The following is a 27,972-nucleotide window of genomic DNA, read 5'->3' on the forward strand; positions in this document are numbered from 1 at the left end:
AAGTTCAAACACCATCTAAAGCAGGAGTTCCCAACCTGGGGTCTATTGCTCCCTCGGTTAATGGTACAGCTCCATAGCATAAATACAGTTGGGAACCCTGATCTAAAGACTTTGGACCAAATGTTGAGATGCAGCATTTTATCCAAATTATTTTGAGTCCTGGCTTGTACAGCATAGAAATGGGCCTCTCACCCCAGTTTAGAGGAACAAAAGATGAATGGTTATTAAAAGGAGTCAATTGCGTAAAGATGCAACTGAAGGTTAATACAGATGAGTAGATCAAATTTTGTAGGTGCTTTTCTGCCAGTGAGGGGGGGGGAAATCTTTCTAGCTGAATTTATCAAAATGGTGTTAATATGCTTCGGATGTAAAATTTGATCTACAAATGTGCATTTCATAAAGGAATACAGCAGAAAACATGTTTAACTCCAAATATTTCACTAGTTGTTTACCCAATATCATTATTGCAAATGGCATCATTTAGGAAAGATAAAATCTGTTGCGACTTAAAAATAGTTATTGACAAATTAGATTCAGCAAAGTGTGGTGCAATCAGCAAAGGTGGGTGAGTGTGGATGTCAATGATTTGTGGGTTAGTATACCTACAGTTGTAGAGGTAACCTACCTCTTAATGCATTTATCTATGAATTTCCCTTTTATCCTTTTATGCTTATGTTTACCGAAGCAGGTGAAGAGATCAGATTCATACTGAATAGGAGATTGATTATGCCTCTTGGGAAACTATAGCTATAGTTGCCTATTTGCTGATGTTGTCAGAATAAATCACCATATCAAGCATGCATGTGATCTCCTCTAAAGCCTTGTATCCCACACTGTGATTTCTTATCCTGATTTGCACTGGTGCTCTTTGGAGTATTCTACATAGTTTTCTTTGAAATTGCCTGCTGGCAGGTAAACTTCTCCATGATATGCTGTTGGGAGACAATATGTTGTGAAATTATCAATTTGGTGGTTGTCAGTTTAATTGAATTATTAAGCAGGCTCAAACCATTGCAATAATTCTGCTGTTATTTTAATTTAGGTGAGGATAACTTTGACCAAATTTCTTCCTGGCGTCTTCATGGATGCTATGAGGGACAATCCTGAAGCATCTGTGCACATATTTGAGGGGACTCATGAAAATCCAGAGTTGATATGGAATGACAACTCCAGGGAGAGAGTATCTGTAACTGTTCGAGAAATGATGCTTGAGTGCGTAAGCTAATGGTGACATTTCTAAAATTATCAAATGATTCATTTTTATTCTCTTTAATAGTGGATTTTATTAGTAGGCATCTAGCTTGTATGGAACAATGGAGACCAAGCAGAATAATTCTCATAACCTGCAATTTCATTTTCAAAGCTGACTATAAGTTCACTATATATTGATGATGCCATTCCAAATATTGTCTATAGTTTGGGAAAATGTATATTCTGGAAAATTTTTAAATAACATTTTTAAATAAAAAAGGAAGCAGTGATCATCATAGTTACAGGAATTGTCATTAAATAAAGTAGCTTATCTGTATTCCAGCTATTTACCCATAGTAAACCTTTTATCTCCAGTCACATTGGCAAGCAAAATTCAAGTGCTTCAGCTTTTAAAATTTAAAAACAAGGTACCATGTTCCGCAAACAAGAAAAAATCTGCAGATGCTGGAAATCCAAACAACACAATCCAAGTAACATGTTCCGCAAGGAAGCTTCCATTCCTCTGTCAGTCATTGTAAAATTTCAAGCTTTTCTCTTGAAAGCCTGCTTCTACTTTTTTAATATTGTTCCTTATAGTGGATTTGCCCATCAGTATAAAAAGTTTGGTTTGTCTACATTAAATTCCTTTCAAGTTCCAAAAACTCAATTTATACTTAATTCTAAAATCCAGGAAATGAATGTAACTTGCATAGTTTCACAATGTCTCTTTTTTTGTCCCTCTAAATCTACATGGTATTGCTGTGTACTTCCTGGCAATATTTTGTATAGTAACAAAACTTCTCTCATGCTCTACTCCATTTAAAGCTGTGATTAGTTTTCATGCCTGTTCTATTGTATAATGAGCAGCCTTTGCCAAACACTTAAAAGCTAACATTAACCTTCCTATTCTCGATGTTCTATGCTCCATCTCTGTGAATTATTATATGCTGATAAATTTAGTTGAGTGACATGTCAATAACTAATTCCACAACTTATTCTTTGGAGGTCACTCTATTATTTTCTTCTCATTCCTCATTTTCTAGGTTAATGTTTGTTCTCTTTTATTTAAATCGCCTAGCAACAAATTTCTATTCAGTGTGGGAAAGTTGAGATATAATATTGGCTTCAGTTACTTTGTAGATTTGTGCTCTTGGCACATTTTATACACAAAAAAATCAACAATGTCACATCAAGCATAAGATGGCTGTTGAGAAACTGAAGAATTTCAAGGGCAGGCAAGAGACAAGGAGTTAAATTGGTTAGAATTGGAACTGTATCCAAAGTTGGAGCATTTCATTCTCAAGAAAAGCTACCTATTCGTAGATTTTAAAGTCAGCTGAATTGGATAAGGCAATGAAACTGATATTTTAAACTTTGTTACAGGCACTTCAAGCAGCAATGTGACAACCCAGATGTAAACTGGAAGGTAAGGAGAGAGTTGGTAGAAATAATACAGATATTGAAGAGTCTTTGCATTCTCCTATAATTTCAATTTCTAGTTGCAGTAATCACAAATCTACTAGATTATTGTTTTTAAAACCCATCGTTTTTGGTGGTGGTTATTGAATTCGTAACTCAGTGCTCTAGCCTAATACTCGAGAAACGTGGCCAAATCCCACTGATATTATGAACATTTAAATTCATTTAGTAATGTAACCTTTTTGTGATTATTCAAATAACTTGCATTTTCCTTATGAAGTTGCTTAGCCAGCTACTCAGTTGTGTACATTCCACAGTAAGTGGCTATCCAGAGAAGACAAATATCAGATTTGTATTGCACATACTTTGTCAATAAAATGAATCTTTGAACCTTTAAAACAAAGGATAAAACTCTCGTTGGCTCCAGATCCATTGAAGTCTCATGGTATAAGATCAGGCAATGGCAAAGGATATAACTAATTAACACATCGTTTTAGCTGATGAATATGTTCCTCTAGGTTGAACAGCTGAAAGTAGCAAGAACACATTATAACTCAAAAAATTGATTTTTCTTTTGTTCAGCCAGATTAGATTTAGCCTTTATTTTGTGAGCAGGATATAGTTGGTCCAAGATGCTGAAACCCAAAATAAAAACAGAAAATTCTGGAAAAGCTCAAGATAAGGCAGCAACAGTTAAGAGAAAGTTTTTAAATGACTATCTGTATTCATAACTGAGAAAGAAAGTAAATTAAACTCACAATTTATCTCAGCAACTTGTCAACTGAGCCATTAAGTATTGTCTTCACCTCAGAGGATGTCCTTTATTTTATTGTATGACTTTGCCATTATATTAAATCAGGTAGTCAGAATGGTCTGGTAGCTCAAAACTAAACATTTTAAACATCATTAGGAGCACCATAACTTCATGATTTGGCATGACCTCACTCCATTATAATTACACTAGGATTCAGTGTAATAAGGCATGCCAGGAATCATACACAACAATTGGATATCAACCTGACGAAGCTTCAGTGCATGCTAAATGTATCACAAGAAAGCTATGCACTGCAAGCTCTGCAATTAGGAAACAGAGACATCAAGAATATCCACAACAATGGGTTTAGACAGTGATAAAAATGAAGATGAAATATTAGCAGCTCTGCTAATATATAAAAAAAATCATCTTGGTTTGTTTTTGAAATCCCCACCAACAGCAAGTCTTCTCAGATTCTCTCCACTTCATTTGATGACAGATGAAGGCACAAAATGCAATGTTTTCTGGTCCCACTGGCAATGCCAACTGTGCTGCTGAAGGCTTGTGCTCCAGAACTAACCACATTCCAGCCAAGTTGCTCCAATACAACTGTATGAATGGGATCTCTATGATAAAACGGATAACTGCTTTGCTACATCCTGTTCAGAAAAATGATAAAACTAATCTAGCTAATTATAATCCAGTCGGTGTTCTGTCAGCGAAGACACAGTCCATTCAAAGGGATATTCCCTATGAACTGAGATGAGGAATTTCTTCAAGCAGAGAGTGGTGAATCTGGAACTTGCTGCCACGGTGCTGTGGAGGCCAGATTATTGGGTGTATTTGAAGTAGAGATTGATAGATTAGTTAGAAGATTAAAGGTTGCAGTAGAAAGAAAGGAGAATGGGGCTTAAGGAAAGGAAATCTACCACAGTTGGATGGCAGAGTAGATTCCATGGGCCAAATTGACTTAAATGAGGAAGGGGGTCACAGACAGTGATGACAAGCAGCAGTTAACAATAACAAGTGCTGCAATAAAAAGTGCTAGAAATACTCAGTAGGTCAAGTAGGATCTGTGGAGAGAGAGCCATGTGGCTGTTTCAGGTCAATGATCATTCAACAGGTCAGCTACACCCATTTTGGACATTACCAGGACCATTTAACTCCAGACAACCTTGGGATCAAGGAATCCTGGTAAAACAAATATCAGTGGATGTGAAGGGTGGTGGGGGGAGTGGTGGGGGTGAACTGCAGTTATGAAACATAGCTTGCACAAAAGTGGTTCAATCACACCAGCCCCAGGACAGTATTGCGGGAGTTTCTTAGGGTAGTGTCTTAGGTCTAACTACCTTCAGGTACTTCATCACGGGCTTTCCATTAAAGCCAGGAGTCAGTGTCCTTGTTAATGAGTTCATAATATTCAGTTTCATTCATGAACCAGTTACTACTTGCATGCAGCAAGACCAAGGCAACAGTCAATATGATGCTGCTGCAAATATGTTGTTCATTGCACCTATCCATGAACTTGTGCAGATGACAATAAGCTTAACTTTGACTTGACAATATGAATGTGTTCTCAACATATTATCATCCACATAGTTGAGGGCAATTCAACACATTTTTATTACAAACTCTATATTGGTAGTCCTCTCTAGATATAAAGGGCATAATTTAATTTGGGTCAGTTTTATTTCACATTTCGATAAAGCCCGAGTTTGTTTTTGTTTGGGGGTTCTTGCTGCACTTGAATTATGTTTTAGCCGTATTGCTGCATTGACCGTTTTCTTTTCCCACTCCCCCACCCCCAAAAAAGGAATACCTGCTCTGCCTCAGCCTACCAATTGTTTTCAATGCCCAGTTCCTTGTGGTCTTGTTGGATTATCCCAAAATTCCTGTTCTATGCCCTATACAGAATATTTGTCAGCAGTGCTGTAACACCACCTTCTAGTGTGTCAAGCAACACACATAAAAGTTGCTGGTGAATGCAGCAGGCCAGGGAGCATCTCTAGGAAGAGGTACAGTCGACGTTTCGGGCCGAGACCCTTTGTCAGGACTAACTGAAAGAAGAGCTGTAAGAGATTTGAAAGTGGGAGGGGGAGATCTGAAATGATAGGAGAAGACAGGAGGGGGAGGGATGGAGCCGAGAGCTGGACAGTTGATTGGCAAAAGAGATATGAGAGGATCATGGGACAGGAGGCCTAGGGAGAAAGAAAAGGGGGAGGGGGGGAAAAAAGCCCAGAGGATGGGCAAGGGGTAAAGTGAGAAGGACAGAGGGAGAAAAAGGAGAGAGAGAAAAAGAATGTGTGTATATAAATAAATAACGGATGGGGTATGAGGGGGAGGTGGGGCATTAGCGGAAGTTTGAGAAGTCAATGTTCATGCCATGAGGTTGGAGGCTACCCAGGCGGAATATAAGGTGTTGTTCCTCCAACCTGAGTGTGACTTCATCTTTACAGTAGAGGAGGCCGTGGATAGACATATCAGAATGGGAATGGGACGTGGAATTAAAATGTGTAGCCACTGGGAGATCCTGCTTTCTCTGGCGGACAGAGCGTAGGTGTTCAGCGAAACAATCTCCCAGTCTGCGTCGGGTCTCGCCAATATATAGCCAGCCACATCGGGAGCACCGGACGCAGTATATCACCCCAGCCGACTCGCAGGTGAAGTGTTGCCTCACCTGGAAGGACTGTCTGGGGCCCTGAATGATGGTGAGGGAAGAAGCATAAAGGCATGTGTAGTAGTTGTGTCGCTTACAAGGATAATTGCCAGGAGGGAGATTGGTGGGGAGGGATGGGGGGGGGGGAACGAATGGACAAGGGAGTCACGTAGGAAGCAATCCCTGTGGAAAGCGGGGGGGGGGGGGGGAGATGTGCTTAGTGGTGGGATCCCGTTGGAGGTGGCGGAAGTTACGGAGAATAATATGTTGGACCTGGAGGCTGATGGGGTGGTAGTTGAGGATAAGGGGAACCCTATTCCTAGTGGGGTGGCGGGAGGATGGGGTGAGAGCAGATGTGCATGAAATGGGGGACTTCTCAAACATTGACTTCTCAAACTTCTGCTAATGCCCCACCTCCCCCTCGTACCCCATCTGTTATTTATCTATATACACACATTCTTTTTCTCTCTCTCCTTTTTTTCCCTCTGTCCCTCTCACTATACCCCTTGCCCATCCTCCGGGCTTCCCCCCACCCCCTGTTCTTTCTCCCTAGGCCTCCTGTCCCATGATCCTCTCATAATCCCTTTTACCAATCAACTGTCCAGCTCTTGGCTCCATCCCTCCCCCACCCACTTTCAAATCTCTTACTATCTCTTCTTTCAGTTAGTCCTGACGAAGGGTCTCGGCCCGAAACGTCAACAGTACCTCGTCCTAGAGATGCTGCCTGGCCTGCTGCGTTCACCAGCAACTTTTCTGTGTGTTGCTTGAAATTCTAGCATCTGCAGATTTCCTTATGTTTGCGCTTCTAGTGTGTCATGTAGGTTTGGTGGGCAGATTCATTCTGTTGATTTCAGGTTGAGCTGTCCCCTGAGATGGCGTTTAAGCCTTAGATGAGTGTTGTTTTTATCTTTTGCGTGCCCGAAGAAAATATTCTAATTTATTTTTAATGCCTATGTATAAAATATAGGAATCTACCTTAATGCTTGTCTACACCTTCTGCCCCCTTTCATTGCCTGTTCCAGAATTTAATGAGCACAAAACAAATGCACAGCTATGGTCTGATTAGAATACACTGTCAGAATCTTTTTAAAAGATGCGTGCAAACTAAATATTAATCAAGTCCTGTAATTTGCCATTCTAAATACAGTGGGTTTCAGTTAATTGGGATAAATCAAGACCCGGTACATTTTGGCCCAATTAAGCAGCTGAGGTACCTGGCTTGAAGCCCAAGAAGAGTTTGTTCATTATTTGAAATTAGTAAAGACAATAGAGTCTTAATTGTTGGGTATGTTTTACATCCTTGTGTCATCTTGTCTACTTCTGGCACCCCCTACTGTGTAAAGGGACGCTATGTTTTAGAAAGACCTTTCTGGAGAAATCTCACCACAGAGGTCTCACTTATCTGGCTTGAGTATACACTTCCTCAATATATCTGGTCTGTAGTAAGCAGAGATGTCTCCAGCTGTCTTACTTGATTACAACTGCCCCAGGCTATCATTGTCTTTTCTGCAACCTCAGTTTTTGTCTCAAATAAATGGCTGCCCTGATTAACCAATGGCCCAATTAACTGTAGTTGAATTCAGAAAATGAGATTGATTTTTAAAAATATTCCATTTCCTAAGCTCCCTCATTTCAAATATCCCAGGAAATGAGGAAAAACTTCCAAATAGCTCTGGACCAGCCATAGCTTGCAAAAATACAAATCCATGCTTAAGATTTGATCAAGGCTGATATATTTGTATAACAAAAAAATTGCTTAGTTTTGGAATGTTAAAAGACACAAGAACTATTTGCTCAGTATTTCCTGTGGGGTTGTGCTGGAGCAGTGCTTTAGCACTTCTATGTGTACCAGTCATCTAAATGTTTGAAGTCGGCCATTCTCCTTTCAGCAAATCACTATCTGTTGCAAAATATTGTGTTCCAACAATATTTCCTTAAATTATTTGCATCTCCAGAAACATTGATCTGTGTGCTTTTTAAAGCATTTCCATAACTCTTAAGACTTTATATCTGTTCCAATGTTAATGTTCCCATGTCATCTTGAGCATGGTTTCTTATCCTTGGCTACTCTGACTTCAGTGATCCCTCTGCAGCATTTTAACTCTACATTTTTTGTAGGCTGTTGATTGCTTTATGCAAATCGTAAATATTTACCTATTTCTTTTCTACCTGAACTTGCACCTAAGGTTTATTTACTTGTTAACTGAGTTTCATCAAGAAGCCTTGTGTTTTACTGCTAGAATTCTCTGCATCCAATCTCAAACTACTTCACCTGCTGAAAGACTGACTTGAGGATATTAAGTGGCAAGACAATTTACATTGTCTATACAATTTGAATATAAATCCCCACCTTGTGTTTTAGTTACTGTGAGAAGGGCAGTATAATGTGGAGAGCAAAGCACTTTGAGGGCTTTTTATTTTGGAAATCAGTCAGTAGCTGAGCTAAAATGTATGATCGTAACTGTGGATGGTTGTAAGTTGTATGGTACTTCATGTTACCTGCTTAAAATGAGAAAGATTATTGTTGTATATGTAATATCATTAAGCTGTGAATTTTCTAGATTTTTTAAATGTTTACTCAATAAAAGTAAAATTAATATAGATATTTCTGTAAAATTTCATGGCTCTGTCGATGGCAGGTACAAATAAAACTTGTGTATTTACTGCAAAATGCTGTCTCCATTGTAAGGTGGCCTTCGTGAGCAAAGTTGCACCATTCTGCTGAGTTAATGGTTCAAGATTAATTGCCCCTTAAATGAAGGTGAATTCTGAGATAACTTGTGTGCACATTTTTACTTAAGAATATTGCCTGGTTTGGAGGGTTTGAGTTCTAAAGAGCAGTTGGATGGGCTGGGACTTTTCCCTAAAGCAAAGTAGGCCGAGGCTAGATTAGATAGTTGGACTTTTTCTGAGGGTAAGGATATCTAAAATTATAGGATGCAGGTTTAAGGTAAAAAGAAAAATTTTTTAAAAAGAGAGCATGGGAGGTAGTGTTTTCCCACACAGAGTGGATGTCTGGAGCAAGAAGTTAGAAGAAAAGGTAGAGGTAGTTTTAACTCCCAACTTTTTAAAACAAAACATGAGCAGGTACAATGAGAGAAAAGGTGAGGATGTGGGCCAAATGCAGGCAAATGGGATGAGCATAGATGTGCATTTCGATCAGCATGGATGAATGTGCTGAAGGGCCTGTTTCTGTGCTGTATACCTCAATAAATGCTATGAACGTTTTGAATTGCACACGAGTTTTATGTTTAGCCAAATAAATTGGTAAAGGTGAACTGGAAAATATAACAGAAATTTAGAAGTTCAGCTCTTAAAATACCGTTTTAATCAGATGACTAACATTTGTGAATGCAATTTCATGGTAATATGTAAATATTGAATTAGAAAGTCTACAGTCTACATTGCTGGTGCAACTCTACATATTGAGGGATCTACACTTTTTAGGGAGAAGGGTTTTTCAATGTATTGGCTACCTTCCAAACCATAACATGTTAAAAAAAAGTACCTCTGTGGTTATATCACAAGGACATCAAGGGATGGTCAACAATTTCTTGAAAATGTGAGCGAGTGTTATCAGTACATTGGCTGGTTCTTTGGCATGATCAAATCAATATGAGTGAGTGTGCCAAAGGAAACAAATCTTTGCAGCTGGAGCAACTTTGCAAAATTAACCCTCTACTACAGGTGGAGGGGAAACAAACTGTGGTATAAATACTTGTTTTGTTTTCAATCCTACACTTTGTTTTCAGATGACAAGATTATTTCATCAAAGGAAAGCTTTTGGTGTTCAGTTGTATCTGCCATGACAAGAACCAATAATGAAACTGGGGGGGTGGGGGGGGAACAAAGACCTATATTTCAGTAACAAATTTAGGGTAACTGTGTCATGCCACTTTGCGTGAGATTAAAAGTAATACCAAATTTAGAGGATTGAAGGTAAACAGGCTACGAACCTGATTTGTTAACTGTAGGTTAGAGTATCGTTTGTTGTAACTGGTAGTCTGTAAAGGAATACTTCTGTTTAAATAACACTAATGATTTCTGTGCTCTCCAGCTGCCTGAGGACTTTGCAGTTGTGTATGGTGAAGCTGGAGATGAATTGTCAGTCGGAGGAGTCTTCTTGAGGATCTTTATTGCACAGCCAGGTTGGGTTCTTCGCAAACCTCGGGAATTTCTTGTTGCATTGCTGGAGAAATTCACTGAACTTCTGGAATCAAATAATCCTCACGTAAGCCTAATGTGTTTTATGTCAAAGGCTGCATGAATATGTAGAAAAACTTAACTATTTATAGTTGTAAATTTGATTGTAACTTTTAAATCTACAGTAATTACTTCCATATGAAATGATTAACCGCACCACCCAGTACAAGATGTATACATTTACAGATGACTCTCCCACATTGGTAATATAATTAACTTGGACATTTGCAGTAAAGTGCAAAACATAACATAAACAAAATAGAACAAACTTAATGAGAAGTTAGTATCATTATTGGTTTGTCAGTAACCATGAAGTTTGATATGACCATTCTTTCCAAATGAGAGAACAGAAAGCAATCAATTATTGCAGATTCACAAAATTTTGAGTAGCACCAGGTTAATGTCATAAGATATGCAAATACCTGGACTTCTAGAAGAATCAATTTCTGGTTTTGAATTTGTGTTAAACTTGGATCATTGGTTATATCACACTTGAAGCACAGTACATAATTTTGGTCACCAAAATACAAAAAGATTTGGAAGCAGAGGAGACACTAGAATGTGATGGTACAACTATCGGGACATACTGAATAATCAGATGCCTTTTTTTTTCTTTTTGTTACAGTATAAAGCTCTGTGTGATTTTATTACTGTTCTCAAAATTATGGAGAGGTTTAATAGAATAGGCATGCTCTATGTTATGAGGAGCCCAAAACAAGGGAAAATAAAACATAGCAGCAAATGTCCTGTAGGGAGTTCAGGAGATTTTTTTAAAACTTGATTAGAGAAAATGTATGACTCAATTACATGGAGTTTTTAAGATGATTCAGATTGGCATAAGGGAGAAAGAAATTGAAGATTATATTGATGTGATGAAAGGAGTCCCCAGTACTTGAATTCATCTGAATATTATTTTATTCTGTTATTTTACTTGTGTAGATTTCTCTCCACAGGTTTAATTTATAAACTGATAGGAAATAAGGTCTGAATTTTGCACACTTATAATTGGTTGTCTTTTCTGCACAGGGTGAAACTTTAGAAATGGTTACCACCGCAGCAGTCTGCCTCTTTTATTCACAGCCTCAACTGGCAGACCAGGTACCTCCATTAGGCCACCTTCCTAAAGTTATTAACGCTTTGAACCACAAAAATAATGCCATTCCCAAGTCATCAATCCGGCTCATTCATGCTCTTTCTGACAATGAGGTAAAGTTTTATTTTATTCCAGTGTAAAATAGCAGTTTTGATTTCTTATTGTACAGTTTTTAATTTTTACTGTTTTTATCATTGACATCAGAGTTAAAATCTTCATAGCATTTGTTTGATTTGCTTTTTTTCCATTCCTGTGACTTGTACTTATTAACTTTCACATGACTAGCTATGTTTTAGGTTATCTCCTAATATTTTCTACTGTCATGCTGCTATAGACTGCCTCCATCAAGACCATCTGTCCCATGATTTGAACTTCCAAGCTTTTTTTTCCAGTATGTTGTGCATTGAACACAAGGTTACTCACCCCAAACTACATAGGGCAGGGCTCATAGCAAAAAAATCCTCCCACTTCTATAATGATGTTTACATCAATGCAAATGGTGAACTGTCTATGGTCAAAGGCACTTCTTAATGTTTTAAGATATTATGCAATTACTCGAAAAAGAAAACTGGTGAAGATAATCAGCTGAATAAAGTGTTGTAATTTGAGTATTTATCTAAGTAATAATGTGTTTCTTAAGAAATATGGTGAGCTTGCTGATACTACAACATAAAGTTGAGTTCAGTTTTACCATAATGAATCACCCTGACTCATTTAATTGCCCTTCCTGTTTGTTCACATTTGGACAGATGATTCAAAAGTCAGTCTGTCAAGTCAAGGTAATTTGCTAAACAATTTTCTGTGGCACTTAAACAGCTATTGAATGAAGGTGACAACCAGTGACTATTGATAAAAAGATTGGATTAACAATTTAATCTTAAATTACATTTCACTTGTTTTTACCAACTGATTTAATCTAAAGTACTTTCATCATAACCATGTTACTTGAAGCTGGCACCAAGTCAGTTAAAAACATCCTACGTCAAGAAATATCTTGATAAGAGAGAAATCTAATCTCCAAGTAAGTTTAGCTTGCCGTAGAAATCTTTCAAACTGCCCTATGTAAAGTGATTAGCTGGGCCTTTCCTCTGCTCCGTTTGTATCATAAGCTCGTGCCTGCTCATGGAGATGACAAATCTGCTTGCATCTTGGGTATTAAAAGGAACAAAATAGAAATAGCTGTAAATGCTCATCAGACTTCTCAATGTCTATTGAGAGAGTTAATGTTTTGTGTTGGGGAGTGAAGATTATTGACCTGAATCTTTGAGGCAAAAGACTCCAAATGCTGGTATCTGGAGGAACCCAACATCTGTGGAGGGAAATGGATAGACTATGTTCCAGGTCAAGACCCTTCATCTGGACTTGAATTGTTAATTCTATACATCTCTTCATAATGTTGCCTGACTTGCTAAGTAATTTGAACACATTTTCCAAATTTCAGCATCTGCAGATTTTTAATAAAATTAATCTGCAAGATTTGTTTAGTTGCTAGCATCTATTCCCTATAGCCATAAAATTTATAGTTAACAATTTGTATCAACTTATTGACATAGTTGGAGACCCTGATTCTGTTCATTCAGCAACTGTTGCAATCCTCTATCTCTGTAGACTGTGAACCCCTTGATTTTTCATTTTAGTTTGTAAACATGGCTCCTCTGTTCATTCCTGTTTGCTATTATTACATTAGACTCTATAAAGCTATGCTTTGCTATTGCTGGCTTATTTTACTGTGCCCAAACTTTAAGGAAGCAATGGACAATATGTTAGTGTAATAAGGTGTAAGTTACTTTTAATAATATAATTATTTCTTTAAAAAACCTACAGCTGTTGAAAATCTGAAAGGAAGGTCAGCAGCCATTTCCTTGAATATCCTGCTCAAACATTTTAGTGATCTTGGTAGCTTTGCAAATTTTAAAGCTATTTTCCTATTTTACAGTTTGTTCTATTTATGCTCATTTTTCTACATTTGTAATGTAACTCTGGCAATAATACTGTGATTACTCTGCACCTCCATAAAGCTTCTTGGTTTTGTGCAAGAATTATTAACTAGGGCACTTGCCCATCTATAATTTGTACAGCTCTGGTATTGTTTAACTTTGACCACCTTTTCACACTTATTTCCATTAATAGTGCCTAGTTTACTGTGAAAGATCCCTTCATAATCCCTTTGGTCAGATTTCCCAGAGTTTGAATTACCATAACATGCCATCTTCTCTTTAACCCCAGTATTGAAAATGAATAATACTGTTGCAGCCATTTTAAATGGGTGTTCTCTTAGCATGAGAATGATGACTAATTTTGGCTTTCGACTTGGCATTAAATCTAATATTGCCTTTTCCCTGGGCTCTGGAACACTATTTCTGTAAATTGAGTTGATTACACCTGAAATTTGGGACTTGAGCAGTTTTTGTCCCTTAGTCTGTGGTGAAATCAGTCTCCTGTTATCACATTTTTTTTGTAAACTAGCTTAACTGATCTCAGTATTTATTCATACAACCACAGGTCTACAGACAATATTTAACAACATCTTCCCCAGTAGAAATTGTTTAGGTTACATGGCTTGCCTGCTCACTCTTGCCGATAAGTTCTTTAATATTGTAATAGCATTTTTATCAATGTTACTACTCATTCTTCAATTTCTTATCCTTGAAAATTTTTTCTGGGATTTTTGCCATTCATTTACAGTCAGTTTGTAGGTAAGACTTGCTGATCTTAAGTATACTGTTTCAAATATGATATTTCAATTCCATTATGTACTTTTATTGGTCACAGACACCACTGTTTCACCCTGTTCAGTCCCTGCACATTTTATCAAATATTCTGCATTTTTTTCAGTTGCTTTCCTTTTTTTCCTGGATTTATAAATATTGGTACTGTCTTCAACTCTTAGAATTTATCCCACTTCTTTCCTTGCCTCTTTAAGCTGATTTTTTTTTCACCCTTTTGTTTGACTCTGTTTGGAAATCTGTTTCCACTCCTCCATTGAACTGATTTATTTTTAATTTCTTCAGCTGCATCTGATGTAGTTGAAGAGGTGATTTTCCTTCCAATAGGATTCCTTTCTCACTCTAATCCTTGACTACATGTGTTCTTCCCTTACTAACTTGTCATGCTATTCATCTGTGACTCAGATTTGATTTTAGCCTCTGAACTCGTTCCTAGCAGGAACTTTGTACCTTTGATTCCACACCAGAATTATCATTGGTTCTTCTCCTTTTGCAAACTCCCTTACAAACTTTAACTTGACACCAGATGTTAAATATGCCTCGGAGATCTTCATGCAGAGATCATCTTCCCCTTGTTGAATCCCTGGCTGTGATAACAGGTTGTCCTACCTGTTATCTTTCTGTAGGTCACCCAAGGTAGTGAATTGTGCCTTTTGGGTAAGATTCTGCAATGTGATGGCATTAATGGTAGAAAGGAAGAGCTTAATTACTGGGCAGTCCCTAATTACACCTGGAAATTGGTACTGAGTATTTATCACCAGCATTGTCAGATTACACTCATAGAATTTAATGTGTAAAATATATGCCAATTAACAGCTATTTAGCAAAGCTTCCACAAAATATTTTTCTGACTCATGTTAAGTGAACTGTTTCTCAGCTTAATGAGACTAACTTCCTTGTTTAAGTTTTGTGTCCGTGCCATGGCTGTACTGGAAACCATTGGACCTTTGATGAATGGAATGAAGGTTCGATCAGATATGATAGGTCTTGCTTCTGAATCTCTGAATCGAATGTTCCAGAAGGAGCAGACTGACTTGGTGGCTCAGGTGGGTATCCTTCAATAATTTAATGAATCAATTGTTAGGAGGGAATGTTCCTACTTTTGTAAAAGTAAGGTAAATCCATAGTTGCTGAGAAAATTGGCAGCACAGGGTGGGAATGCTCACTATAATCACGTTATGCTCTGTGGTGGGGCTGGAGAATGGGATATGAGAGTGGTAAATGTTAGTCTTTAATATACAATATCACAGATGTCTAATTATAAGCCCTTTAGTTATATTTATGGCAGGCAAATGTTTATGCAAGGGGGAGAAAAAGATTATTCAAAATTATTCAAGACAAATCAGGTTTGACAGAACTTATTAAAAAAGGTATGAAGGTTATAAGTGCACAAACAGCAGAAGCAGGAGTAAAACATTTGGCACCTTGTGCCTGTCCACCATTCAATGAGATTTAGAATGATTCTTAAGAAGAGAATGTCAAAGATTCACAACCTTGTGGGTGAAGGAATTGTCTTTGTCCTGAATGGCCAATTCCAAATTTTAAGTGATCACTAGTTCTGGACACTTGAGCTAGGGAAACATAATCTCTTTATCATATAATTTTATGATTCAATAAATCATCGGCTTTTCAACTCCCAACTGTTCCCCGGTTGCTTCTCTAGTATCAATCTGAACTTAAACTCGCTGCATCACTTGTGTATCCTTTCTTAGGTCCGGTATTCCAACTGTGTTCTTACTGTGACTGTGTATAATTATAGGGAAACATTCTTGTACTGAAATTCTCTTGCAATAAAAGTCAATATTTTGTTTACCTGCATGTTAATTTGCAATCATTGATATCAAACTGCTTTACAATTTCAGCCCAAGTGGAAGACCTCATTTTTCCCTATGTTTCAATAGCAATGTCCGTGCCCAGTCATTTAGCCTGGATGAGGTAGTAGCTGCAGTGAATGGGAAGACGAGTACACAGCTGGCAAAGTGACAGGACCAGTAACGCCAATGGGTTGAACAGTTAGGAATTTTAAGTTGTGGTCATTTAAATCAAGTCATTGAAAGTCATTGGGAACAAGGAAGAATAATGAGATACTGTAAACTTCAACAGCTCTTGAATTCAAATGTTTTTCTCCTTCACTCTGACCCCATTTCTTCCACCAACCCTATCCCCTGCTGCCTTTCACCATCCCTTCCAGTCACCCCTCATTGGTACTGAAAAATTAGTCCTCTGTAGACATCAGTTTCATCTCCATATAGAACTGGAATAATACCACATGGAACCAGGCCCTTTGACCCAACTTGTCCATGCTGACCGTTTCCTTACTGCTTTGTTCAATTCATAGCTGAGCCCTCCATTGAATGGTAAAGGAATTGCTCAGCACCTTCCTGAACAAATCCTACATATATTGATAAATGTTAGCTTTCCACTGTGGTCACCACACTGAAGGGTGTAATGGGTGTGTGGATATTTACAACATTGTGGACAGAGTGGCTACTGTGGGATGGTATTCTTTGGAATAAGGGAAATAAGAGCAGTACAAAATGAGCAGTGAAGTCCCCACAATGAACTCTGAGCCCAATATGATGAGCTTTTCTTCTGCCACTAACCAGTCTTTGCTCAGACTGTGGATCTTCCTTAATTGAGGCTTCCCTCTACTATTTTCACTTTCATCCAATAGTAGAGGAGCAGCATGGCTGGGACAGCACCAGCTGTTAGATCAGGGCCTTCTGTCTGTAAGGAGTTTGTTAAAACCCAAGTGATCACAGTGTGAATGTACAATGTCCTTTGGTTTCTTCCCACATTCCAACGAGATACGGGCTAAGGTTAGTAAGCTATGTGCATACTAAGTTGGTGCCAGAAGGATGGCAACACTTGTGGGCTACCCTTAGCACATTATTAACACAAATGACACATTTCACTGATTGTTTCAATGTACTTGTAACAAAAAGCTAATCTCTCCAATCTTTCCTGTACCTCTGCTTTTGCCTTCTCTTCCCAACTGGAATGTATAAAGTTCTGATCCTCAGTCCACCCAACTGGTGGCTATATTCAATAGATCACAATTTCCACCTTTAATGCTACCACTGGATACTTCACATTTCAGCATTCCCAAAGGTGCACTCCCTTTGATTCCCTGATCCTCTGTTTCATCTCAGTCATTACTCTTCTCACAACTCCCATGCAACTGCAGCAGATGGAAACACCTGTCTTATCCCTTCCCACCATCTGGTGATACAAGCAGTCCTTTCAGGAGAAGTAGTGCTCTATCCCAGTGAAGCCCAATGTACACTTTTCACACATACAGGCAACTCATCACAAGACTATTCCGTCTACTGTGTGTGCTGTATCAAATTTTACAATGCCGGATAACACTCAATTTGTTTATATTGGAACTAGTCATTTCTGTTGTCAGGTTATCCATCTGTGATATTAACTCATGTTTATCTCCTTTCACACAATGCACATTGTCCAATTCACAAACATTTCCAGCATTTTCTTCTTGAGTTCAAGATTTGACAGCAGCTCTGACTCGTATTTTGCAGCTGTAAAGTTCCTTTCTCTCTGACTGACCTCTGTAAACCTTGGTCTCATCCGATTGTCTCTTTCTGTCTCCAACCTGACACTAACTGGTTTCTTCTCCCAGTTTTTAGTCTGACTTGAAACATTAGTTGTTTTGCTTTCCACAAATGCTGCCTGACCTGAATATTTCCAACATCTTCTGTTTATATTTCCAAAATGTTGTGAAGGCCTGATGTGAGATGAGATGTGGTCAGATATAAAGTGCTAAAGTCAAGGGTACAAGCTGAGCATGGTGTGATGAAAAGCTAGCAGTGGGACTCACTGGTGGGAGCAGGTCCTTATTTGCAGCTGACCTTGGGTAGGGCAGAAACAGGTAATATTTGAAAGGTAAAAATGTATGTGTTAATTTGGAAGGACGGAAGTGGAATATTCACCAATATCCAACAGTCCCTTGTATCTCTGAGCTCTATTAAGGTTTGAGCTTTTCTTACTAAATGCTACTTCAATACCTAGTTTAGTGCTCTTAATTATAAATATTAAGATTTTACAGTTGTAACTTCACTCCTTTGCAGGATGGTTAACCCAGCCACCAACTCAGTTTTAACAGACTTGTGGGAATATTGCATTTAGAGTCAGTGACTTGGAAATGAGAACATTTTCTTTTTTTTCCCCCTCCAAGGGTCTAAAGATGGAGTTGGTGCCATATCTTTTGCAGCTGTTGGAAGGAATAGGTCTTGAGAGTGTTGAAAATCCAGCTGCTACTAAAGCACAGATTGTAAATGCACTTAAATCAATGACACGGAGTTTGCAGTATGGTGAACAGGTGAGATTTGTTCATTTTCATTCTAGGTTCCCCAGATGAAAAATCCGGACAATTTGTGAAGCCTCATTGCTCATCTAAATACTTGGATACCTAGTAACCTGAGCCAAGCAAATAAATTAGCAGAAAATGAGGAAGTGCCAAAGGGGAAGAAAAGTTTCTTTCCGAAATCTTGACATCTTATTTGTAAATTCTACGTCCCAAACAAATGAATTGGATGCTTAGCCAGAATGGTTTGCTGAAACCATTGGAATGATATAGTATGCCAGTATAAGGCTGAAGGTACTTTACATTAAAGGACCCACTGCCTTGCCTAGTGTGGGCAGTAATCCGCAAGAACTGTGCAAAATCACGTTTGCTGCAACATTTTCTGCTCGCGTTTTCAGTATTACTTATTTAGTTCTTTATTTGCCCAGTTCGTCTTTTGCACATTGGTTGTTTGTCAGTCTTTGTGTAATTTTTCATTAATTCTATTGTACAGTATTTCTTTGTTCTACTATGAATGCCTGCAGGGAAATGCATCTCAAGGTGACATGTACTTATTTTGATAATAAATTTGTGAACTTTTCTTTGAACCTTACATTATAAATTGGTTTTGTTTTGTTCTATTGTGAATATTTGTGGTCAAAGGTTAACCAATTACAGCTCACCAAGTGCATTCTGCTCAGGGTTGATCTTGGACTGTATAGTGCTTAATGATAACTTACATAGCGTAAATAGATCGGAGAGGGACACCATCACTAATCTGATTTTACATTGCTCTTTTGTATCAGAATCAGGTTTATTATCACTGGCATGTGACGTGAAAGGCAGCTCAATGCAATACATAATATAGAAGAGGAAAAAAAAGTCAATTACAGTATACGTATATTGACTAGATTAAAAAAATGTGCAAAAAAACAGATATGCTTTATACTTTCAAAAAGTGAGGTCGTGTCCAAGGGTTGAATGTCCATTTAGGAATCGGATGACAGGGGAAAAAGCTGTTCTGAATCGCTGAGTGTGTGCCTTCAGGTTTCTGTACCTCCCTCCTGATGGTAACAGTGAGAAAAGGTCATGCCCTGGGTGCTGGCAGTCCTTAATAATGGACGCTGCCTTTCTGAGACACTGCTCCCTGAAGATGTCCTGGGTACTTTTTAGGTTGGTACCCAAGATGGAGCCGACTAGATTTACAACCCTCTGCAGCTTCTTTCAGTCCTGTGCAGTAGCCCTACCCGCCCATACTAGACAGTGATGCAGCCTGTCAGAATGCTCTCAACGGTTTTGTGTTTGTATGTGTTGACCACAGTAAAACCTTGAGCTTCAGACCATCATGGACTGATTGCTTTGCCTTCATTTGCATGTGACACTTTGTAAAGCTGGGTTTGGGCCTTGATTGCAGTAGGTGAACTACTTGCATGATGGCGATTCTCGTGCTTAAAGATTAAGAAAAACTTTTTCCATATCTACTGTAAAACCACAGTATATTTGAAATAAAAAAAACTGTATAGCTGCAAGAATGCGGGTCAGATCAGATGAAATTCTTAGTCAAAGCTACAACAATCAAATGGACTTGATCATTAACCAGGAGTGGTTAAAAAGGCAACTTTCAGGAATTGAAGATCAAATAGGAAAACTTTAATCATCTTGTTTTTCTATACTTTATAAAAAATGTTTTTGATCCTATCATTGTCTGATCAGATTTTTGCTACTTTGTTTAGTTTGGAAAGGTAACATTGTTTTTGTGTACAGTCATCTGGAGCATTGGTTACAATGTGCTAAAACAATACCTTTATTTAGGTGAATGAAATCCTGTGTCGTTCTTCTGTGTGGAGTGCCTTTAAAGACCAGAAGCATGATTTATTCATTTCTGAGTCTCAAACAGCAGGATATCTTACAGGTCAGTAACTTTCTCACTAGTGTCTAATGCAATGATTTAAATGATAGCTTGTACTTCAATGAACTGACTCTTGTTCGTCCCAAGTAAGCAATATTACTAGTAATATTCAAAAGTGCCGGCTGTTTATTGTTTCTAACATTCAAAAGATTATTGGGAATTAATTCCATTTGGAACATTCGGAAGATGGTTTAGAACAGCACTCTTTTCCTTTCTAAATGTTTAATCATATGAGAACCAGTCCTTCTGGTTTGATATTTTTTCAATTTTCTCATGAGTAATCTTTTCTGGGTAAACTATCTGTGATAATTGGCTTCTGAATCGACATTGTGGAAAAAAAACAGAAATGGGAAAATTCACTAGTTGACAGTGCCACAATTAACAATTCCAACTGTAGAGGCTGTCAAGTCAAAGCAACAGGAATATCAGCATGCAAGTATTGTCTTTTACTATCTCTTTAAATGTGCTTAAGGGGATGTGGGGGAGGGGGGAAAGAGTACAAACCAGAGGCTCTGGTTGTCAGCATAACTATCTATCATCTATGAATCAAACATGTAAAGGAGAAAAAATGCTCAAAATTGAATTTCCAAAACTTTAAATTCTGGGAACAGTAAATTTGACACACTTTTTACATGTATTCACAGAAGAGAGTTAAAAGGAGTAATAATAGCAGAACATCAATTTTCAAGATGAGAGATTGTGTGTGTTACTCTGCATTTCCAGAATCTGCAAAAAATCTTGAGTTTAACATTAGCCCCAAATGAAATTGTCATATTCATCGGAATACATTTGTGCATCCCTTTTCTCTCCCCTTTAATAGTTTAACTCCGCCTAAAGTTGTGATTGGAACAGGCTTCAAGAATAGTTTTAGGTAACTGTCTGCATGAGAACTAACACAACACTTACACTACATTCTTCCTCAGAAGTATTTGGTTGCTGCTACACCTGGGAATAACTAGTACTGTTGATCTAATTGTAGGTGCCATAGTGTCACCAAGATGCAGACGGTTTGTTCCTTATTCAGACCTGTAAATCACTCACCTGGAGCACTCTGGTGGAACAGAACTTTTGTTGGGTACTTTGTGAAGTGACTATGAAACTAAATGCCAGGATTAGTTTTTCTATTGAGGGCAAAGTCACACATTTTTATGGTATTTACAGAGTTCTATAGTAGAATGCCATCAATAGAATTCACTTATTATAAAGCCTGTTCATTTGTTACACTCTCACGAGTCACGCTAATACTGAATAATCAGTACTAATTTTATTGCTCAAATTCTGTAAAAGATGAACAGCTACCCAAGATATTCTCTGCTTTCTTGCTTAATTTACTTACCTAATAGCATTATGCTTTTCTCTCTTCTATCACTTTCTGTGTATCTTTTCTCTTCTCTAGGTGCCTCACCTTCCCTCCTTACTGGTACTAGTCCCCTTCATCTGAGAAGTGGGCTTTAGGGCTTCTCTGGCAGGCACAATGTTCAATTCTTAACTGTGCAGCAGGTAGATAAAATCTTCCTCATTGTTTTGAGGTGTCATTTTTTTTGATTACTTGGACATCCAGACTTTTGTGTGTGAATTCACTGCATCACTGCTTTGTTTTTTTCCCCCCCAAACAAAACATTCTAGAAATCAAAAAATCAAAAAGAAAAGTCAATCAGATGTACTGAAGTAAGACCTCTCAAACATTCAGGGACTTTGTTTACACCCGTGATAATACCTAAACTGCCCTTCCCTGTACCAAGTGAGATTAAAGCTTTTAATTCAATAATTTGCTGGATGTGGACAGTGGCAAATCCAATTGTTGCTCCTGAAAAGGTGCTTGAAATACCACCATCTAGAGATGGCTGCATTCCATGTTTTAAAGGTTCTCCCGCAGGCTAGGTAACAAGTTTCATGATTTGGATGCAGTAATGAAGGGACAGCAGTGTGTTTGTAAGTCATGGTAGTCTGTGACCTGGAGAACTTATGGCTGGAGTTTCATGTGCCTGCTGACTTGTTCTAACTGGCAGAGTATGGGATTTGGAAGATGTAGCTGAAGAAGTTTTGGTGAGTGGCAAATCTTGGGATTGATATCTTGGATATAGATGAAGAAATTAGGATCTTGTAATAATGAGTTGAAATGAAAAAGAGCAGAAGTGATTCAGATTAAGATTTTGAGATGCTCTTTGAACTGTAAATTTGATTAAACTATTGTGTTTAAGAACAGCTATAGTAATTTCCAGTGTGTTTTGTAAATAGATCCAAACATACTGTACAACTTGTATTTTTTTTATCCAGGTCCTGGAATTGCTGGCTATCTTACTTCAGGAACAATATCATCAGTAATCCCAAGTGGACCACCCCCTGTAGACAGTGAAGTGGTTGATGTAGCCAGATGAAAGGTTGACACTCCTTGCCTTGAAGATGAAGTACATCGTAGTTGTGAACCATCCTTATTATGACCTGAATAAAGTGTTGTATACAATTACAAAGAATTTAATTCTTCCCACTTGTTACATTCAGAAGGTAATGCTTACATTTTATTTGTAAAATGGTAATTTTATACAGGTGATCAACATGTTCTATTGAAAATGGTATTGTTCACAAAATGGAAAGCTCAACATTTTCCAAATGCCCAAATATTTACTTTCTTTGCACTTGATATATCTGACTGTGAATCTAAATACTGGATTATTTTTCCTAATTTTACAGTTTCATTCTTCCGTCTGTGAAATAGCAGAAGTTGGAATTTCTCCAACTGGCCAACTTTCTGTCTGAAATCTTAAAAGCATGACAGTAAGGCAAGTTTTTGAGAAGTAACAAATATTAACTAAACAGTTTCTGATCAGGCCATGGACCACTGATTCTGCTACTGGCTAATCGTTAATGAGCCTGCTTTTAAAAAAAAATTGTATAACTGCTTTCTATGTCTGATGAGAGATGCCTCAGAAAAGTGCTAACCTGGACACACATTATAAATACTTAACTGTAATTGTGACCTGTGCTATACAATACCAATATGTAAACTTTCTATATTTGAATGTACATTAGTAAATCAGTCTTGTACATAAAATTTTAAGAATAAAGTGCAAAAGGGAATTGGCTTCCTTGTGTAATAAACCAGCACTAATGCAGTAATCTACTTGTGCTACTTCAGTAAGTTGAAGCTATTCTCCAACAGAATATTTTGTATTAAGATGTGTTTTAGCGCCTTTTGTTAAGAAACCAACCCTCAAGTTCTACATCAGTGACAATTTGACAAAGGAACAGATCATTTGAACCTGGATTTGCATCAGAAAGGAACAGTGAGATGAATGTTGGAACGATTCTGTGTAATGTACTGTTTGTTAAAATGCCACAATATATATTAAATCAGATTTGATATCAAATCACATCAGATGTGAACCAGTGACCAAATGTTTGGCCATGAAGTCCTTGGACTTGGTCAAGGACTAAAACTAGAAGTGGGATTAACCAAAATAATTTTATCTGGCATAAGTATAGTATAGTCATAGTCATACTTTATTGGTCCCGAGGGAAATAGGTTTTCATTATAGTTGCACCATAAATAATAGATATTACTATTTAATTATTTATGGTTTTATTACTATGTAAATTATGCCAGGAAATAAGTCCAGGACCAGCCTATTGGCTCAGGGTGCCTGACCCTCCAAGGGAGGAGTTGTAAAGTTTGGTGGCCACAGGCAGGAATGACTTCCTATGATGCTCTGTGTTGCATCTCGGTGGAATGAGTCTCTGGCTGAAATTACTCCTGTGCCCAACCAGTACATTATGTAGTGGATGGGAGACATTGTCCAAGATGGCATGCAACTTGGACAGCATCCTCTTTTCAGACACCACCGTCAGAGAGTCCAGTTCCATCCCCACAACATTACTGGCCTTACGAATGAGTTTGTTGATTCTGTTAGTGTCTGATGCCCCAGCACTCAACAGCAAACATGATAGCACTGGCCACCACAGACTCGTAGAACATCCTCAGCATCGGCTGACAGACGTTAAAGGACCTCAGTCTCCTCAGGAAATAGAGACAGCTCTGACCCTTCCTGTAGACAGCCTCAGTGTTCTTTGACCAGTCCAGTTTATTGTCAATTCGTATCCCCAGGTATTTGTAATCCTCCACCATGTCCACGCTGACATCCTGGATGGAAACAGGGGTCGCCAGTACCTTAACTCTCCTCAGGTCTACCACCACCTCCTTAGTCTTTTTCACATTAAGCTGCAGATAATTCTGCTCACACCATGTGACAAAGTTTCCTACCGTAGCCCTGGACTCAGCCTCATCTCCCTTGCTGATGCATCCAACTATGGCAAAGTCATCAGAAAACTTCTGAAGATGACAAGACTCTGTGTAGTAGTTGAAGTCCGAGGTGTAAATGGTGAAGAGAAGGGGAGACAAGACAGTCCCCTGTGGAGCCCCAGTGCTGCTGATCACTCTGTCGGACACAGTGTTGCAAGCACATGTACTGTAGTCTGTCATTCAGGTAATCAAGAATCCATGACGCCAGGGAAGCATCCACCTGTATCGCTGTCAGCTCCTCCCCCAGCAGAGCAGGGCGGATGGTGTTGAACGCACTGGAGAAGTCAAAAAACGACCCTCACAGTGCTCACTGGCTTGTCCAGGTGGGCATAGACACGGTTCAGCAGGTAGACGATGGCATCCTCAACTCCTAGTCGGGGCTGGTCGGCGAACTGGAGGGGATCTAAGCGTGGCCTGACCATAGGCCGGAGCAGCTCCAGAACAAGTCTCGCCAGGGTCCACATGGCAGGGTCTTCATGGTGTGGGTATGGTCTCATTTTGATGCCGTAAAGCTCAATGTCTCTTAAAATAGAATCAAGTAGTAGTTTAGGAAAGAAATTGAGACATTGGATGTTGAACCTGCAGCTGTCTGGACTGGAGCAGTTAAAATCGATAATGACTAATGCAAAGGAAGAGGATCAATATCTTGGAAGGATGTAGGGATTGAAGGAGTTTAGAAAAGAAAGGTTAAGACAATGAAGAGTCTTACAAACAAAAATTAGAAATTTAAAACCTGACTGGACCAGCTACCAGTGAAGATGGGAAGGCCCTATGGTGAATGATGTGTAAGTTAAGGAAGAATTTTCGATGCATTCCACTTTCTGTGTTGGGACAAAGACAACGGTGGTGAGCAGACATTGCTGTCACTAACTAACACAAGTACAGCTGAGCTAAAGTCAAGTACAGTGGCATGCAAAAGTTTGGGCACCCCTTGTCAAAATTTCTGTTACAGTGAATAGCTTTCTTCCATGCAAAAGGCTTCTAGTTCTGAGATTCTCGGGCTGTCTTGCATGCACTGCTCTTTTGAGGTCTATCCAGATCCTTGATGATGTTTTGGTCGGGGGACTGTGAGGGCCATGGCAAAACCTTCAGCTTGTGCCTCTTGAGGTAGTCCACCATGGATTTTGAGGTGTGCTTAGGATCTATTCAAAAAGTTCAAAGGAACATCTAAACAAGCCTGATGCATTTTGGAAACAAGTCCTGGGAACTGAAGTTAAAATAGAATTTTTTGTCCGCAATGAGCAAAGGTTTATTTGGAGGAAAAAAGGGTGCAGAATTTCATGAAAGGAACCCCTCTCCAACTGTTAAGCATGGGGGTGGATCGATCATGCTTTGGCGTTGTGTTGCAACCAGTGGCACGGGGAACATTTACTGGTAGAGGGAAGAATGAATTCCCGTCTGTAAAAAAGAGCCGAACATGAAAAGAGGATGGCTTCTACAACAGGATAATGATCCTAAACACACCTTAAAATCCACGATGGACTACCTCAAGAGGTGCAAGCTGAAGGTTTTGCCATGGGCCTCACAGTCCCCCGACCTAAACATCATCAAGAATCTGTGGATAAACCTCAAAAGAGCAGTGCATGCAAGACGGCCCAAGAATCTGACAGAACTAGAAGCCTTTTGCAAGGAAAAATGGGCAAAAATCCCCCAAACAAGAATTGAAAGACTCTTAGCTGGCTACAAAAAGCCTTTACAAGCTGTGATACTTGCCAAAGGGATTGTTACTAAGTACTGCCATGCAGGGTGTCCAAACTTTTGCTTCGGCCCCTTTTCCTTTTTTGTTATTTTGAAACTGTAAAAGATGGAAATAAAAGTTTTCTTGCTTGAAATATTAAAGAAATGTGTCATCTTTAACTTTACGCCTTTTGGAAATCAGGTCATCTTTTACTTGCTTAGTAACAGAAATTTTGATTGGGGTGCCCAAACTTTTGCATACCACTGTACATGTATACACAGATGCAATCAAAATCAGCAGCAGCATAGCAGGCACCAAAGAGGTAAAGAATTACATGGAAGTGGAAGTATGAGACAGTGTTCCATTTCATATTGAAATCATCTCAATGCACTCCAGGACTGTTCTCAAACCAAATATGATAATGGGGCAGATAAGTGGCAAGATGAGGATTGTTTTTGAGAGATTTATTTGGGTTGCAAAATTCCAGAGTTGCCTTTGAAAGGAATGATGAAAGAGATAGGTAGTACTGGATTTGAGATTGAACAACAATCTCAAATCTCATTAAGACAAGGGAGGAATTAGAAAAGCCAAAAAGAGCTTTTGTGTAATGGGAATCAATGCAAAGGTGGGTAATAATTGAACATGGCTTTGAGAGTTTTGAATAACTTAACATTTGCAAATGGAATGGAGGAGACCAGGAATATCCTGGAATAATGGCAGCAGCAACTAAGCAGAGGAATGCTTAAGCAATTGGGTGGGAATTGGTTGTCCTACTGACATGACAGTTGTAGCCTTGGGGTCAAATAGAACACTAAAACTGCAGTCTTTCAGGTACATGAGATTCTGCAAATGCTGGAAATATTGAAGAAGACCAAGTACTGGAGGAACTCAGCAGGTCAGGCAGCATTTATGAAGAGGTTATCGTAGACAGGGACAGAGCTAGTGTTTAGGAATAAAGTTTGAGTTGGGCTAAAGGCATTGGATCCTGGCTGTACATAAGATACGTCAGCTTGCAAGCTGAGCCAGCATTTAATTCCCATTTCTAAATCCCCCTGTAGATGGTGATGAGCTGCTGCAGTCCCCCAGGTGTGGCTATACCCACAGGGAATTCCAGGATTTTGACCTGGTGACGATGAAGGGACAGTGATATATTTCTACATCAGGATGGTATGTGGCTTGGAGGGTAAACCCTGGTGCTGCCCTTCTCGCTGATAGCACCTTTGAAATCCAGCATTGCTGTCTAAGGAGTCTTGGTAACAAAGTTGCTGCAGTGCATCCTATAGGTGGTACAGTACATGTGTTAATGCTTGTGAGTGGGATGCTATGACCTACATTGTACAGCTGCCAGATTCTTGTCATTCTGTATGTCTGAGCAGAATTTCAGAGGTGATGAGATTGAACTGAGTGTCATTACATGGAAATCAAAAAAACTGCAGATGTTGGAACCCCAAAAGAAAAACTAAAGCCTGGGCAGCATTTGTGGAAAGAAACATTTTGTGTTGAAGACCCTTCATCTTAATTTCTCTCATGTTCTCAGTGATGTTACGTAATGTACCGAGTGCTTCCAGCATTTGGTGTTTATCCTCTTACCACAGACAGCCTACCGAACGGCAAATGGATGAAAATACGAGGGCTTGGTCAGATTCTCGGTCTGCAGTGCTGATAATGTATAACTAACAACACATGCATTTTCAGGTAACGATGGGCAGAATGCAACACCTATGTTCATTTACATTTATTACT

General features: G+C 38.7%; 1 protein-coding gene across 5 annotated transcripts in view; it reads left to right on the forward strand.

Moving 5' to 3' along the window:
- LOC140212638 (dnaJ homolog subfamily C member 13) overlaps positions 1-23,332 on the forward strand; it is a 166,457-nt gene extending 143,125 nt beyond the window's left edge. For 4 of the 5 annotated variants that reach the window (XM_072283697.1, XM_072283699.1, XM_072283700.1 and 1 more), the window contains 8 exons: positions 1,043-1,212; positions 2,575-2,617; positions 10,078-10,251; positions 11,250-11,429; positions 14,948-15,088; positions 18,238-18,381; positions 20,158-20,257; positions 22,532-23,332. In XM_072283697.1, coding sequence (XP_072139798.1) covers positions 1,043-1,212; positions 2,575-2,617; positions 10,078-10,251; positions 11,250-11,429; positions 14,948-15,088; positions 18,238-18,381; positions 20,158-20,257; positions 22,532-22,632 — 1,053 coding nt within the window. In that variant the 3' untranslated portion in view covers positions 22,633-23,332. Of the gene's footprint in view, positions 1-1,042; positions 1,217-2,574; positions 2,618-10,077; positions 10,252-11,249; positions 11,430-14,947; positions 15,089-18,237; positions 18,382-20,157; positions 20,258-22,531 lie in introns of those variants that run through there. The other variant, XM_072283701.1, reaches the window with a different exon arrangement.
- The last annotated feature ends 4,640 nt before the right edge of the window (positions 23,333-27,972 follow it).

Source organism: Mobula birostris, chromosome 19 (genome assembly GCF_030028105.1).
Source record: "Mobula birostris isolate sMobBir1 chromosome 19, sMobBir1.hap1, whole genome shotgun sequence".
NCBI lineage: Eukaryota > Metazoa > Chordata > Chondrichthyes > Myliobatiformes > Myliobatidae > Mobula > Mobula birostris.